Source organism: Pteronotus mesoamericanus, unplaced genomic scaffold, assembly GCF_021234165.1.
Source record: "Pteronotus mesoamericanus isolate MK-2021 breed Mesoamerican mustached bat unplaced genomic scaffold, CSHL_Meso_final contig_22, whole genome shotgun sequence".
Taxonomy (NCBI): Eukaryota; Metazoa; Chordata; class Mammalia; order Chiroptera; family Mormoopidae; genus Pteronotus; species Pteronotus mesoamericanus.
Window position 1 is genome coordinate 8,489,080 of NW_026555090.1, and position 15,699 is coordinate 8,504,778.

At 51.9% G+C, this 15,699-nt stretch overlaps 1 protein-coding gene across 1 annotated transcript in view; it reads left to right on the plus strand.

Moving 5' to 3' along the window:
• Positions 1 to 15,699, plus strand: part of LOC129068732 (myosin-13) — a 49,524-nt gene that overhangs the window by 20,666 nt on the left and 13,159 nt on the right. The window contains exons 17-27 of the mRNA XM_054571101.1: positions 1,596 to 1,713; positions 3,192 to 3,315; positions 4,402 to 4,538; positions 6,374 to 6,629; positions 8,098 to 8,340; positions 9,956 to 10,132; positions 11,130 to 11,275; positions 11,382 to 11,472; positions 12,231 to 12,620; positions 14,638 to 14,764; positions 14,855 to 14,973. Coding sequence (XP_054427076.1) covers positions 1,596 to 1,713; positions 3,192 to 3,315; positions 4,402 to 4,538; positions 6,374 to 6,629; positions 8,098 to 8,340; positions 9,956 to 10,132; positions 11,130 to 11,275; positions 11,382 to 11,472; positions 12,231 to 12,620; positions 14,638 to 14,764; positions 14,855 to 14,973 — 1,928 coding nt within the window. The remainder of the gene's footprint in view (positions 1 to 1,595; positions 1,714 to 3,191; positions 3,316 to 4,401; positions 4,539 to 6,373; positions 6,630 to 8,097; positions 8,341 to 9,955; positions 10,133 to 11,129; positions 11,276 to 11,381; positions 11,473 to 12,230; positions 12,621 to 14,637; positions 14,765 to 14,854; positions 14,974 to 15,699) is intronic.

The window sequence follows — 15,699 nt, forward strand, 5'->3', positions numbered from 1 at the left end:
AGTGGCTGGGGCGACGGGCTCCGGGCTGGTTGGGTTGCATGTGAGTTGTGTGTCCACAGTGGAGGAATTTCTATCTCTAGGAAAGGGCTAGTGCTGGGAAAGGCAGTCTCTCCCGGGCCAGCAAGGCCCCAAGATATCAAAATACCATGAAACACAGAGAATAAAAAACAAGAGGAGTACAACTGCCCGTGAAGGCTGAAATGGCTGGAGGAAGGAGTGGGATGGAACTGGTAAATAAAGGGAGAATAAAGAGGAGGAAAATCCTGCAGCAAACGTAACGTGAGAAAGATGAGGCAGTCGCTTGGGGAACTTTGTAGAAGTTCTGAATGGTGGTACAAAGGCAAAGGAGAATTTTTCCTAAGGACCTTCTTTAAGCTGTCTCAGCCTGGGTGGAGAGGGACAAAGGGAGAGAATCCTGACCCTGCACACGCAGGAGGGGCCCGGGAGGGACGCGAGTCCAGTCTCAGCTCTGCGATGGCCCCGGAAGACACTTTCCCTCTCTGCTCTCAGCCTCCCCCATCCCCTTCCATCTCACAGAATGGCTTTGTGGGAACTCAGAGTCACCCCTCCAAGTGGACGCATTGGGCAAGCAAAATGGCACTCTGGTCTCTCCGTCATAAAATGATAGTCTAAGTTTTCTTCCGTCTCTAAAAGGGTCTATTGTCCTCTCCACATTTTCTCTCCGCTCCCGGCTCTCATGCCAACAGAGGCCTCTCCGTGTCTGTAACCCGGGCTGGGGCAGCACAAAGAGCAGTAGCAAGTGTCTGACATGCCCCTTACTGTGTGTCAGGGGCTACTTTACGGTCTCCAGTCATATGAACTCAGTCCTCACCACAGCCCCAGGAAGTGGATACTGTCATTATTCTCATTTTACAAAGGAGGAAATTGTGGCATAAAAAGTACAAGTTCCCACAGCTAGTAAACAGCGCAGAGGGGATCGGAACCCCTCATAACCCTCATCCGAGAAATACTGGGGGTGGACTAGATGATTTCTACGGTTCTCTCACATCAGAGATTCTCCAGATTTCTGATACATGTTCTCCTGGCTCTTACTCACTTCTTCCTCTGATGAATCACTCTCCACTAGAACTTGCAGGAATGTTGAAGGTGCCCAGTAAGATATATGTCCAGTAAGAAGGTGTCCACTAGTTATATGACATCTTTCATTTTAATGAATCTCAATTTAAATAGCCACATGCGGCCAAAAACTTCTGGATCGGACAGTAGTGCAGGTCCAACAGAACCTTGAAATTTGTATAAATGTATAATCATCTCCCCTCACAGCAGTCAGGGGAACTTGTGAACATTTTAGAAGTTTCCATAAGGTTAAGTCAAAACCAGTTTTAGCCCCTCCCCAGAAACTTAGGACGCTCACACTAAAAAGCCATTATGTAGCCATCGTACCTCTCTTCTAAGCCCTCACGTAGTCCCAAGACAGAATTTTCTGGGTCCCCATTGGATTCGTTCCTGACCACGTTGCCTCCCCACATGTCTCCACCCAAGTCTGGGTGTGTCCGAGTGTCTCATGGTGCCCAGGTCATCAAGGAAAACAATGAGAAAGCCACCGACCTGCCTCCGGGCTGCTCTCTCCCCAGGCGTGATGGACCACCACTTGGTCATGCACCAGCTGCGCTGTAATGGGGTCCTTGAGGGCATCCGGATCTGCAGGAAAGGGTTCCCCAGCCGCATCCTCTATGCTGACTTCAAGCAGCGGTAGGTTGTCTCCTCTTTGCATCTCTTTTGAGGGCACCTTGGACTTCCCCAAAGGTGCTCCTTGGGCTGGGTGTGCGGTGGGCTCAAAAGTCTCACCCCAGGGTGTCCATGGGCTTTGTCTTTGGCTGGGGGGTGGGGTGGGAGGGGGTGGTCCTCCACCCAGAGTGAATGCTGAGCTGGCCTGAAGAGGCTCCAAGGTCACAGCCCAGACCATGTAGCCTGACTGAGACTCTAGACCAAAGTTTTGCAACCTCCGCACTGTGGATATTTGGGGCTGGATAGTCCTCTACTGTCCTGTGCATTGTAGGATTTGGGCAGCATCCCTGGTCTCTACCCACAGGTGCCAGTAGCAAACCCAAAAGTTGTGAAAATCAAAAATGTCTCCAGACAATGTCAAATGACCCCTGGGGAGACAAATCACCCCCTCTACCCCGCTGAGGCCCACTGCTCTAGGCCGACTCCTTCCAGCTACCATCTGGGCCCACAAGTCCAGGCTGCGTCTGGAGTGGAGGAGGGAGGAGAGCCCTCCAGAGGTCCCAGTTGATTTCAAGTTTTGTTAAGGAAAAAAAAGAGAGAAAAGGGAGGGAGGGAGGGAGGGAGGGAAGAATCATGACAGGTGTGGCTCAGTTGGTTGAGTGCCATTCCACAAAGCAAAAGGGCACAGGTTGAATTCCCAGTCAAGGCATATGCCTTGGTTGTGGGTCTGGTCCCCAAGTGGGGTGCGTACAAGAGACAACCTATCAATGTTTCTCTCTCACATCAATGTTTCTCTCCCTCTCTCTTTCCTTCCCTCTCTCTCAAAAAAATAAATAAATAAATAGAATCTTTTAAAAAACAAAACAAAACCATTTTCCCTGAAAGCAAAATTCCCACCATGCACTCAGCCGGGCTTCCTCCTATTGTGTTTCTCCTTCCTGCCATAGCCCACTTGTCTAGAATCATCCCCAGATTCCCCTTCTGCCAGACCAGCTGTACAGTGTTCCATTTCTTCCTAAGGCTGGAACAAGAGAAGGTTCTAGAAGGCCCGGTCTCAGGTATGGGGCCTTTCTTGAGGGGTGAATCCATTTGGAGAATTTCATCCCTCCACTAAAATCACCACCCTACCCACATGGCCAAGCTGCTGAAGGGACCTAAGTAGGTGGGAGGCCTGACGCACGGCCCAGGACAGGCTCCCGCGAGGGCCAGGCGTCACCTTAGCCTCCTGCGTGCCAGACCGCCAGCTGGCAGGCTTTTGTCACCCACGGCGTGGTGGCTCTGCAGTCTGTGTTCCTTCAGCCTCGCACTCCCACCCCAGGGACGATGGACACCTCCTCCTATTCCAGCCTTACCCGTGGCCTTGCCAGCCTGGGCCCTTGCATGGCGCTGAGGCCCCTGAGCTGAGCCCTGAGGAGCAGGTGCAGCGCTTCTCCTCTGAGGCCTCCCTGACCAGCTGCCCCTGCCGGCAGCCCCGGAACCAACCCGCCATCCTCCTTCCTCAGGTACCGGATCCTCAATGCCAGCGCCATTCCGGAAGGGCAGTTTATTGACAGTAAAAATGCTTCTGAGAAGCTTCTGACCTCTATTGACGTGGACCGGGAGCAGTTCAGGTTTGGTCATACCAAGGTGAGAACAGGTGGAGGTGGGACACCCCCACCCCCACCCCGGGTAACCACAGCCCAGGGCTGCTTGTTAGCTGAGTGGAAGAAAGGGGTCTCCTTCCCCATCCAGTCAACCTGACTACCCTTTGCCCCGTAGCCCAGGCAGAGGGAGCCCTGTGGCTGGGTGCAGAGTCCCATCTCTGTGTTGGTTTTTAGGAGTCTAGAGGCTGAATTGACGGCTGGAGCCCCACCAGCCATAGAGGAACGCAACAGGAGCTTGGTGTCCTGGGGGAGCGGAGTGAAGACGCTAAGGGAGATGAAGGAGCCTGAAAGAGAGAGGAGAGCACAGAAAGAATCCCAGGGACAGGGGGCACTTGAGAAAAATAGTTATAACCCATACAATGGCTACTGTTTATTGAGCACATGTGCATGGAGCCCAGTGACATGTCCTCTGTATACATCTTACTGATCCTCAGTAATCTGATGGTGACAGAGGTGGTACTGACCTCATGGGGGTGTTGGAAGGGGGAGAAAATGTAGGGGAGAAACTTGCTCACGGTCACATAGATGCTGAGTGGCAAAGGCCGCTTCCAATCTTGGCCTGGCCCAACACTCCACATCCCGGAAAGGGGCAGACTGGGACGAGAAGCATCTATACCACTGGGAAGGAGTCTGCTGCGCCCGAGGGTACCCTGCATCCTTGGAACATCGTGGGGGCCGGGGGAGCCCTGCCTCCGTGGGCGGAGGGCGGGTGGGCCTGAGGTGGGACCGGCCTTCTCGGATGGGCAGAGAGAGGAGGACGGGGAGGTGGGGGTCTGAATCTCTCCTAACCTGGGCACAGTCGAGCTCTGAGGCCACTTTCCAGACTCACTTTGCTCCCTGTATGTGGGCTCTGTCAGAACCCGTCCATGTGGGCCCGTGGGGCCTGGAACATACTTGGGAACAAGGCACAGGAGGGGCTGCTGAGGACCCCAGAGCCGCTGGGCATTGAGTCTTGGGAGCCAGACGGCTGCCAGTCCCCACCCAGAGCTCAGACGTCGAGGGCTGCAGCTGGACAGAGACAGGCCGATCGCCCGCGGAGAACAGAGCAGGGCTGTTTCCTTCGATACAGGTGTTTTTCAAAGCTGGGCTCCTGGGGCTGTTGGAGGAGATGAGGGATGAGAAGCTGGTGACGCTGATGACACGCACGCAGGCCCTGTGCCGGGGGTACCTGATGCGGGTGGAGTTCAAGAAGATGATGGAGAGGAGGTGACGCAGCCCCCTCCACCTCACCCTGCCTTTCTGCTTGGGTGCCGATTACCACTTCTGCTTTTAGCCCCGGGATATTGATGTCCTTGTTTGTCCACTTACCTGACATTTCCTGAGCAGGAATTACGTGCTGGGGTCTCTGCTTGGCCCTGGGACTGTGGAAAGGAGCCCTGCCCTCCGGGGGGCTCCTGGCAAGTGGGAAGCACACACGTGCATGGCTAATGTCAGTGCTGTGATCTGTTCAATGTCAGAGTTACAGTCAGGACATTGGGGGACTGTTGAGTATCGGGTCCCAAACTTGTTGGGGGTTGGGGTTGGCATGAAAGGGTCAGTAAGAAGAAAGAACTTTCTGAAAGAAGTTCTGTATGGCCAAGAGTGTGGCCTGGGAGGGGGACAGACAAGCAGGTCGCAATATTTGAAGCAAGGCGCAAGATACAGAGAGGGAAGGTCCCCACGTGAATGAGCCCATCCTGGATCATCTGGTCGATGGGGAGCCACGGAAGGTGGATAAGGAGGCAAGTGAGAGGTTTGGGTTTGCAGCTCAGAGGGGTTTCTCTGGCAGCTATAAGGAGAGTGAAACCAGCAGGACAATAGAGGCCAAGACCAGGCTGTGGCAGAAGTCCAAATAATAAATGACAGGGCCCTAAATTAGGAAAGAGTCAGTGGTTAAGAGTGGCGAGGGTGGATTAAAAGAATATATAAGAGTTTTATTCCTTCTCTATCTCAGTAGAAGGAATAGCAGCATTGATGGCTGGTTCTGTGTGGGAATTTCAGGAAGCGGGGAATTTGGGTGGAAGCCCATTCTCCCAGATGCTCTGATACCCTGTTTAGCTCTGACATTGTTGTTGCCATATGGGCCACCAAATGTATCAGTCAAGAACATTTCCCAGGCATGGAGCTTGGTGTTGTGAAAGGAAGCCAGTACAGAAATTAAAAATATCCCAAAGCAGGGGTCAGCTTAAAGGAAAGAAAAGTAAGTTCTCGGGTACACAGGAGCTGTGCAATAGGGAGGTGGAGATGACAAACAGGCGACAGTGAGTGTCACGGAGATGTAGGCAATGGTTGAAGTTAGGAAAATAGGTCAACTCAGTGAGGGCAGGAGTCTGGGAGAGCCATGGGCTGAAGGCAGGTCCTGGGTGACCACCACTTACCATAAAAAGGGAGCCCAGCCCTGGCTGGTGTGGTTCAGTGGATTGAGTGCTGGCCTGTGAACCAATGGGTCGCAGGTTCAATTCCCAGTCAGGGCACATGCCGGGTCCCCAGCAGGGGGCATGCGAGAGGCAACCACGCAATGATATTTCTCTCCCTCTCTTTCTCCCTCCCTTCCCCTCTCTCTAAAAATAAATAAATAAAAACTTCAAAAAAAAAAAAAAAAGAGGGAGCCCATATGGCGAGGTACTATGAAACAGGAAGCCTGTGTTATCATGAAATCAAAGGCAGAGGGGTTTAAAAAAGGTAGGAGTTAATATTTCAAGTGTGGGAGAAAGACCCACTAAAATAGGAATAAAAGTTGCCCCTGGCTTTGGTAATTAGGGGGCACCGACTTGCTCAGGCAGAGCAGTTTCAGTGGGGTAGGGGGTGGGAGCAGGGGAAGGGGAGATCCACACATGGCCCGTGCCCTCCCTCGCCTCCCAACTTTTGCACGTGCTGTTTCCTCTGCCCCCATTCGCAGAACCTACTCTGGAGTCCACAGGAGCTGCACAGCTTGGTTGTGCCACCGTCCCACCCAAGGGAGCGGTGCAGCTCCTGGGGCCAATGGGGTGCGCGGCGGGGTGGGGGGTGGGGAGGCGAGACCTGGCTGTGGTTCACTCATGCCAGTCCTAACGGATGTGCAGGGAGGCCATCTTCTGCATCCAGTACAACATCCGCTCTTTCATGAACGTCAAGCACTGGCCCTGGATGAACCTGTTCTTCAAGATCAAGCCCCTGCTGAAGAGCGCAGAGGCGGAGAAGGAGATAGCCACCATGAAGGAAGACTTCGAGAGGGCCAAGGAAGAACTGGCCAGGTCTGAGGCTCGCCGGAAGGAGCTGGAGGAGAAAATGGTGTCCCTGCTGCAGGAAAAGAATGACCTCCAGCTGCAGGTCCAGTCTGTAAGTACCTTCTTCTTAAGATTAGAAAAGAGGGAGCAACCTGGAAGGCCCAGCAGGTGTCTATTCAAGGGGCACTGGTGCCACCTAGTGGTCACACAGTGTATGGCAGCACCACACTGCCAGTAAAAGGAGGGCCTGGCCTTGCTTTGAGGAAGCAAAGTAGACTGGAAAACACTTCGCACCGTGAATTCTCCTCGCCCTGACTTCTGCCTGCCTTTCATAGTGGCGTTGGACCTAGTTTGCTGTGGGCATGTGTCATCATAATAAAAGCTGTCAGGAATGTACCAGGCATTTTTATTTTTGTAAATAAAAATAGAACACTAATTAAGTAATTCAATGTAAAAAAAAAGTAACTTCCTATACACGATTTTCAATAACATGGTTATAGTCAAACATGCTTTAAAGAGAAGCATTTTTATCAGGGTAATAAGGAAAACAAGGTCATATATACACGGCGTAACACTCTGACCGTGTAACAGTATCATTTCACAGAACCAAGACATTTATCATTTGCCCTTCTTTAAACTCCCAAATACCTTTACCTTTTGGCTTATGTGAAAAGCATTTTCTCCTCCCCTATCACTTTCCCAGTCAGTATAGTGTGGTTATTAGGAGGACTATCGCAAGCCTCGTGGGCAAGAGGACAAGCTTTAGAACCAGGCTGCTGGCTTTGGACCCAAGGTGCTCCATCTGATAGCTGTGTGACCTCAGGCAAGACACTCTTCCTCTTTGTGCCTCAGTCTTCTTATCTGCCAAATGGACATAGTAATTATACCCTCCTCATAAGGCTGCTGGGAGAATTGGACGAGTCCATACATGTAAAATGCCTAGCTCATAGCACATGTTCAGTAAACACAGACACTTACTCTTCCTGGTCTCTTTTCATTAGTAACCTTGAAAGCTGTGTCCAGTCCTTGCAATACTCTTATGTGAGAAGCTATAGCCCGATTCAGTTTAAGAACTAATCTTGGTCTGTCCTAGAGACTCATTACAGAGGGTTCTGGGACAAGTTTTTATGTAGTCACTTATTCCCGCCTACTTGGAATTTTCTGTCCTGTGGCTCGAGGAGGCAGGGCTAAGGAGACCCAGGCAGCCCTTTCCTGTTGAGAGGTGAAAGGCAGTGTAGTTAGCTTGTGGTCCCATAGAGGAGATGAGTCACTTTTTAGCTCGTGGTAGTAGGACAAGTGAGATGGCCGAGCGTCCAAAACTGGCAGATTTGCGGATGCTTTATGAACTTCAGGAATGCCTTTGCTTGAAGTTATTTTAGGTGAGTTTTTATTAAATGGATGATGCCCTTAGTGGTTTAAGAGAAAAGTATATGGATGCTGTCTGTGCGTGTTTGTGCACATGGGTGTGTGTGAGTGTGAACCCCTCCTTTGGCCCAGTTCATGGGCTTTTGGAACACAAAGCCCTTCCATTCTAGGCTGTATCAAGAGGCCAATCAAAACACAATGTTTGGTTCTTCCAGGAAACAGAAAACCTGATGGACGCCGAGGAGCGGTGTGAAGGGCTCATCAAATGCAAGATTCAGCTGGAAGCAAAAGTCAAGGAGCTGAATGAGAGATTGGAAGAGGAAGAGGAAATAAATTCTGAACTGGTTGCCAAGAAGAGGAACCTGGAAGATAAATGCTCTTCTCTCAAGAGAGACATCGATGACCTGGAGCTGACCCTGACGAAAGTAGAAAAGGAGAAGCACGCCACGGAGAACAAGGTGGGCAAAGCCCGGGGACGCCCACAGGGTCTTGAAGGGTCCTGCCTCCCCCTCTGTAAGGAGGAGACAGGCGGGCAGGACCCCGTTGACCCAACGTTGCCTGGAAGCGAGAGGCAGGAGCAAGCAGTCGGTGGTCCGCTCCCACCGAGTCCCGTCCCGTGCCTGGTCTGCACCCTGCAGGCCTTCTCGGCCCTCCTGGTGCGGCCCGTCTGGCTGCACCACACACCCCCAGCCCCGCCACTTCCTCCACAAAGCAGCAGATCTTGAGTCCTGTCCGTCTTTGCTTTGCGGCCCGCTTGACACTGGAGGAGCAAACAAGAATGCCTGCAGGGAGCCAGGCAGATAATGAGGGAGGGAGAGGAAGGAGGCAGAAAACTAGGTAATGGCAAAGACTGGCAGGGAGGTGGGGTACAGGATGGGGTCCCTGTCCAGGCTGATGAGCCTCAGGAAAGCCAGCTGGAGTCAGTCGAATTAAGAACCCACACAGCCTTCTATCCAGTGTTTTCGCTCCTCCTGGTGTATAGACCAGGGAGTTTTCCCTCCAGGAGCTACAGGCACCTGTACAAGGATGTGTGCGGCAGCATGGCTTGTGGCGGAGGGCTGGAGGCAGCATCAGGGTCCGCGCTGGGGAATGGAGACGTGAGGCCTGCAGGGGGCAGCCCAGGGAGCACTACGCAGCCGTCCAGAGCAGCAGGCTTGTGCTCACAGGGCAACAAGATGGGCAGCAAAGAACTAGTGCTGAGTGAAGGGAAAGTAAGAAAATGAAAGACACGGCTTGATACCATTACAGAGACTAAAATTACATGCACACAAAATAGTAGTTTACAAAAATAAATGAAGAACACAATATATGACTTATTTTACACGGTTGCCAATGAAGTAGAAAGGAGGAGGCTGGCCAGGTGCAAGATGGCTCAGCCAGGATTGGATGGACAATTGGGAGGAGTGGAAAGCTACAACAGGGAGGGGTGGAGACTGTGGCAAACTGGAGACCATTTACCCTGTCCACAAGTGGCAGCCATGACTCAACTCCAACCAGCTGTCGCCAGGCGGGAATGGGAAGCCAACATTGCCAGAGCTTCCAACTTTCTGTAAGAAGCCAGAAATCCCGATTTTATGTGAAGTCTCAAGTTTTTCAATGTTGGTAACTTATTCCAAAGTTGTAAGCCACTATGAGGACTAAAGAAAAGATGTGTGTGGCCAGTTCAGCCTACGGTCAGGAATTGGCAATCTCCGATGTGGAAGAATGCGGTACATAGGGAAACGTGCAACTGCACACTTTGGAGGTCCATGTTGGGCGCCCTGGTCCAGCGTCCTGACTCCTAGGACCCCCACGCTGGAGTTCCTTGAGAGCACCTCAGGCTTCTCCTTCCTTCCCTTCCCTGCCTCATTTTAAACCCCGATCAGCCAACCCAATAAACAAATTCCCACGGATGTGTTATGGTGACCACAGCCTGATGTGTTACCCTTCGGGGGCAGCAGATTTGCATGTAACAGTGCCCTTCAATAAAAGGATAACATGTAACGATGTCCTCCAATAAGAGAATCAATAGCCTTTGCTGGAAGCTTCTGGTTTAATTGTTCGAACATTCAATTAGTCTTGGTGTTTTCCTAGGTAAAGAATCTTTCTGAAGAAATGACAGCCCTTGAAGAAAACATTTCCAAATTGACCAAGGAGAAGAAATCTCTGCAGGAAGCCCATCAGCAAACACTGGATGACCTTCAGGCTGAAGAAGACAAGGTCAATGGTCTCACCAAAATAAATGTCAAGCTGGAGCAGCAAGCTGACGATGTAAGCATATTTTGCTGCTGGGTGCTCACGTTCATTGCTCGCAGGAGCTCAGGGAAGACAGGGTTTAAACAGGACGCAGGGGCTGAGCTTTCAGACCTCTGGAATTGGAGTCGCTGAGCTGAGCTTGCAGCCCTCTCCACACGCACCTGGAGTGCTGAGCGAGCTGCTTAAACTCCAAACCCCACCTGCGAAACGGGAGGCAACCAGCTGCACCTCGGAGAGTTTCCATGGAAACTCAGCCCGTAGAGAGTGCTAGTGAATCATTAGCAGCTAATATCATCATCATCGACATCGTCGTCCTCACTAGCATCCATTTCTAAGTCTTTTAGATCCCAAAGACTTCAACCTTGTTCTAGCATTGCTAAAAGTAAGTTCTATTTGCGACCATGAAAATTATCATTTCCCCCCCATCCTGTTACATTTTGTTCTTGAGGTTCAGAGTCTTCAGATTTCAGTCACAATTGCAACTAGAACTTTACCAGATGTCCTTCATTTCCCTGAGGCCACAGGAGGTGTGCCCCACCCCTACACCCCTGTCTCACTACACCCACGTGCATGTGTGCGGGTGCGCGCGCACACACACACGCTCTGCCTAAGGCTCCGTGGTTGCACGGCGTCAGCGCGGGGAGCGACCGTGCGCCATCTAGAGCAGCGTCCATCCCCAGAAGCCCCGTCTGCCCCACCTGGGCCAGAGCATGACCCTATGGGCACCATGTTTCTGCAGGAATCCTGGCCCGAGACAGGCCGCGTGGGCATTGGCCAAAAGAGGCACACAGAGCCTCTGGGGGCTCCAGCCGCCAGGGGCGGCCTTTGCTGAGAGGAGGAGAGTGAGGAGGGAGGGGGAACCTTGTCCCCCCCCCCCCCCCCCGGGGCCAGGGCCGTGCACTCACACCCGAAGCGAGCCCACAGAAGCCACGGGCACATGCTTGGCAATGCAGGCAGAATGGGCAAGCTCATTTTCCTACAGGGTCTCAACCTCCCCACCCGTGTCTTCCAGCTTGAGGGGTCCTTGGAGCAGGAGAAGAAACTGCGGGCCGACCTGGAGAGAGTGAAGAGGAAGCTGGAAGGAGACCTGAAAATGTCCCAAGAATCCATTATGGATCTAGAGAATGACAGGCAGCAAGCAGAGGAGAAATTGAAAAAGTAGGTATTTCACTTCCAACCTCTGCGTTTGAGCACGAAAGCCAACGTGCCCCTTTCAAAGGCTTGTATTTCGTGTTCCTTGAACGACATATGTATCTGTTTGCAGGAAGGAGTTTGACATCAGTCAGCTGCAAACCAAAATTGATGACGAACAAGTTCACAGTTTGCAGTTGCAGAAAAAGATCAAAGAACTGCAGGTGAGAGGGTGGACCCCCTTTCCCGCCCCGACGACAGGCCTTCTGCCAGCACCTCCCTGCCCTATTCCCCTTGTTTCTGTAGCCGCTTCTTTCTCGCTCCCCTTGGAGCTGGAGAGAATGCCCTGCCCTTCCCTTTAATTTTTCAACTTAATATTTTAATTTTCTAAGTAACACATGCATAGGACATAATTCCTTGGACATAACTAACCTATTACCAGTTTTGATCACCGCCCCCAAGCCCTGTGCCCCGCTGTCTCTCAGAAGTCCCCACCCGCTTAGTTGCATGTACATCCTTCTGGATGGTTTGCCATGGATGTGTGTGCATATAAGGCCCCCCAAATATGTGACATATTGTATATGGAACCCACATATATGTTTATATATACACATAAACATATAAAGGAACAAGGACATTACAATTGTGTGTATATGTAATATATATAAAATATACACTAAAAACACTGTCGTGCTGAGACGATCACTGCAGCCTGTTCCCTCCGTGCGGGTGTGGCCTGCAGCGCGTCCATGCAGGCTGCTGATGGACTCCCCGAGCGCGGCTCCGTCGCAGGGGATTGACCGCTTCTCTGCCCTCAGCAGACTGGCAACATGGCAACGTGGATGGTTGCCCAGTGTTTTTCATGAATTTAACCTCTGAGAGTATCCTTTAGAGTATGAGGCCTGCCCTCCTCCCCTCACCTCCCTGCTGTCCCCAGACGGGCTGCTGCCCCACAGCGCTTCTGACGCAGAGACCCTTGCAGGCCCGCACAGAGGAGCTGGAGGAAGAGGTGGAAGCAGAACACACGCTCAGAGCCAAGATCGAGAAGCAGCGCTCGGATCTGGCCCGGGAACTGGAGGAGATCAGCGAGCGGCTGGAAGAAGCCAGCGGGGCCACTTCAGTCCAGATTGAGATGAACAAGAAGAGGGAGTCTGAGTTCCAGAAAATGCGCAGGGACCTGGAGGAGGCCACCCTGCAGCACGAAGCCACGGCGGCCGCCCTGAGGAAGAAGCACGCAGACAGTATGGCTGAGCTCGGGGAGCAGATAGACAACCTTCAGCGCGTCAAGCAGAAGCTGGAGAAGGAGAAGAGCGAGCTGAAGATGGAGATCGACGACATGGCCGGCAACATCGAGACCATCTCCAAGTCCAAGGTACCGGACGCTCTGCTCTGGGCACATGCGAGGCTGCCACCTCCGCCAGCCCAGGGGTCACGTGCTGTTAAGTGTTCCACACTCGCTGCATGTTCTCACCTGACTCTCTCTCCCCAGCCTGCCTGCTCCCAATTCCCCAAACTAATTTAAGTCAGTCAGGCTTGAGCCAATGACTGGCTGTGACTCAGGGCCCCGTCATCCTTCCGGAGTTTTCCAGAAAGCTTCCAGTCCATCTGGCATTTCCCAGAACTAAACCCGTGGAATGGGTCGCACGGCGGGGCCTTGCTCGCTATGGCCCCGTCTTAGCCCACAACATGAGCCCCTGGGAAGCGTAGCCCACGTGAGGTCGCCCATGAGCCGAGGGCGAATCCAAGTTCTGTGGCACTTGAAGCATTTAAAACTCAGGAGGGGAAGGGCTTTTGACGAAAATATACATAAAATACGAATACAAAATTAAGCATGTAAATAAATAGTTAGAATGAGAAAAATAAGTCACAATATACTGGCACCTTGGAGACTGAGGTCCCTGCCTTCTCAGACCCCTTTAGGCCATGTGTCCGAAATGCCTACCCAGAAAGAAATTCTTGCTTGTGAGTAGCTTCCCCTCCCCACCTGGGACCTCAGCTCCCTGCAGCTGGGGCCCCTGCAGATGAGGTCACTGAAGCCTAAATGTCACCAGCTTCCTGGCAAACGGACCTCTGTGTATGGCTTTAAAGCAGAGATTTCCTCTGAGAGTAACTATGTGCTCTTAGACTCAAGGGTTGCCCTTGTTTGGGGAGCCCCAAGCTGCACGTCGGCCGTGGGTGGGCCAGGAGAACGAGTGGCCCCAGGCGTGGGGCCGTCCGTGGGCCTCCTCCAGAGGGCTGCCCCGGTGTCTGCTGACGAAAGGGATACAGAGAAGGACCAGGGGGTCACGGGGGTCTCCGTGGGCCTCTTGCTGTCTTTATCTAGCGCCTGGGTTCACACAGCTCATTCGTTTTTTTGATTATTCCTTATACGATTCCTTTCTCTCTTTCTTAGTCATTGTTCTGCCTGTCTTTTTTCCTTTCCTTAAGGTGTGTGTCTGTATGTATTCCCTCTCTTTCTCCCTCCCACCCACCTTTCCTCCCACCCCCCTCTCCCCTACTGCAAGCCAAGCCGAGCCGAGCCGAGCCGAGCCGAGCCGGGCCGAGCCGGGCCGAGCCAAGCTTCACCATGCCTCTCACCAGACCTCCCTACAACCCCCCTCTCCATCATTGCTTCCTGCTCTAGTTCTCACTTCTAAAATCCAATAGCAGAAGTACCTTATATTTCCTTATATTAAGTTGTTGGCGCCTTTGCTTTTTCTCTATGTGAGTCTCTACCCCTTTTTCAACTACTGCTGGTTTAGTTGTTTCACACCCCTATGTCATTTCTTCAAAGATACCCTAAGCTCCTTGGGGTCTTCCTTTGAATGTAATATCCCTGCCTCTTCTGCTGGCATCTCATACTTCGCAATCTAAGGACAAATATGTGCTCAATATATTTATTTTATGTTATATGAGATGGGAGGAGGAGGCAAGAGGTCTACAGAATATACAAAGTTTTTAAATAAACTTCATGAAAACACAGGACAAGTAGCTGCTGTAGGGGTGAATCTCTCCATGCTATCCTGCCCTTAGGGAGCTTTTTGTGTAATTCAAGGGAATGAATATATTGCTTGCACATAGACACACCAGGGGATATTATTTTTTACATGGCAGTAGAATTACTTATGTTATAGGAAGATCCCAGGTTCCTTTGAGTGGCATCTCCTCCAAGGCTTATGTACAAATCATTAAATGTTTATCTGCCAAACACTGCTGTTCCCAGCTATTGGTGCTAAAACAGCAATCACATATAAAAATAAAGCAAATATGAAGTGATTTTTTTAAACTTACCTCTATGTGCTCTTTATTTTTATTTTACCTGACAAGAAGCTAAACTATCAGACTGTCCAATTCAATCCTGGACACCAGGAACCCATTTTCTCATTCACATTTTCTTTTTTTTTTTAAAGAGTAACATGGAAAGAATGTGCCGGACTGTGGAAGACCAACTGAATGAACTCAAAGCCAAGGATGAGCAGCAGACACAGTTAATCCACGACCTGAACATGCAGAAGGCAAGGCTGCAGACCCAGCACGGTGAGGACGGGCCGGGAGCGGGGTCGGGCGGGGCCGCGGTGGGTGGACGAGGGGCAGCAGGCTGACGCAGGGGCCGCCTCTGTGTGTCAGGGGAGCTGACCCACCAGGTGGAGGAGAAGGAGGCCCTGGTTTCACAGCTCACCAAAGGCAAGCAGGCCCTCACGCAGCAGCTGGATGAGCTGAAGAGGCAGCTGGACGAAGAAACCAAGGTAAGGACAACTCTTCTTGGCCCGGCAGCGTCAGGCAGAACCTGGGAAGCTGAGAAGCCCCGGAGTGGGCTGGAGGCAGGGCTGCATGACAGAAGCAGAGGCTTCCCCTCTGCGCCTTGAGCCTGGTCTTTCAGGTGAGGGGACCTTGGCATTGGACCTCCTTCCACAGAGCGAGAAAACTCCTTCCGGGCGCTCCCTCCACTGGGTTCCCCCGCCCCACAGGGCGGTCTGACGCAGCCCGCTCCACCCAGGAGTTCGTCGTCCCCATCATCCTGCCTCCGCGTGTCCTGTCACACTGCCCAGCAGTTCACCACGGCTCCTTGATAAGTCCTGTCTTCCTTCTTCATCACTTTTTCTGTCCCCTGCTATAATACCCAATCTTAAGCTGCCCTCCGGCCAAAAGACTGCCTGGTTTAAGGGGCACCCTCGGGGCATTGGCACAAACGTGAACAGCATCGTCATGTTCTTGATGTCAATATCTAGGTATTTATGTTTATATTGCATGTCTCCCACTGATCTTTAAACTCCTAAAGGGCAAGAATAATTTTTCCCCAGTGTGGTTGTTAACAGTAGGTACGGTGCACAGCAGAATGGTACACACAGCAGGTGCTTAGCAAATGCTGCCCATGTGTGTTCAAGCACTAGAATGAGAATCCAAGAGTCCACAAAAGTGTGTAATTGTAATTTTGAGGTCGCCATGCCCTGGCTAAGACAGAGGGAGCAATC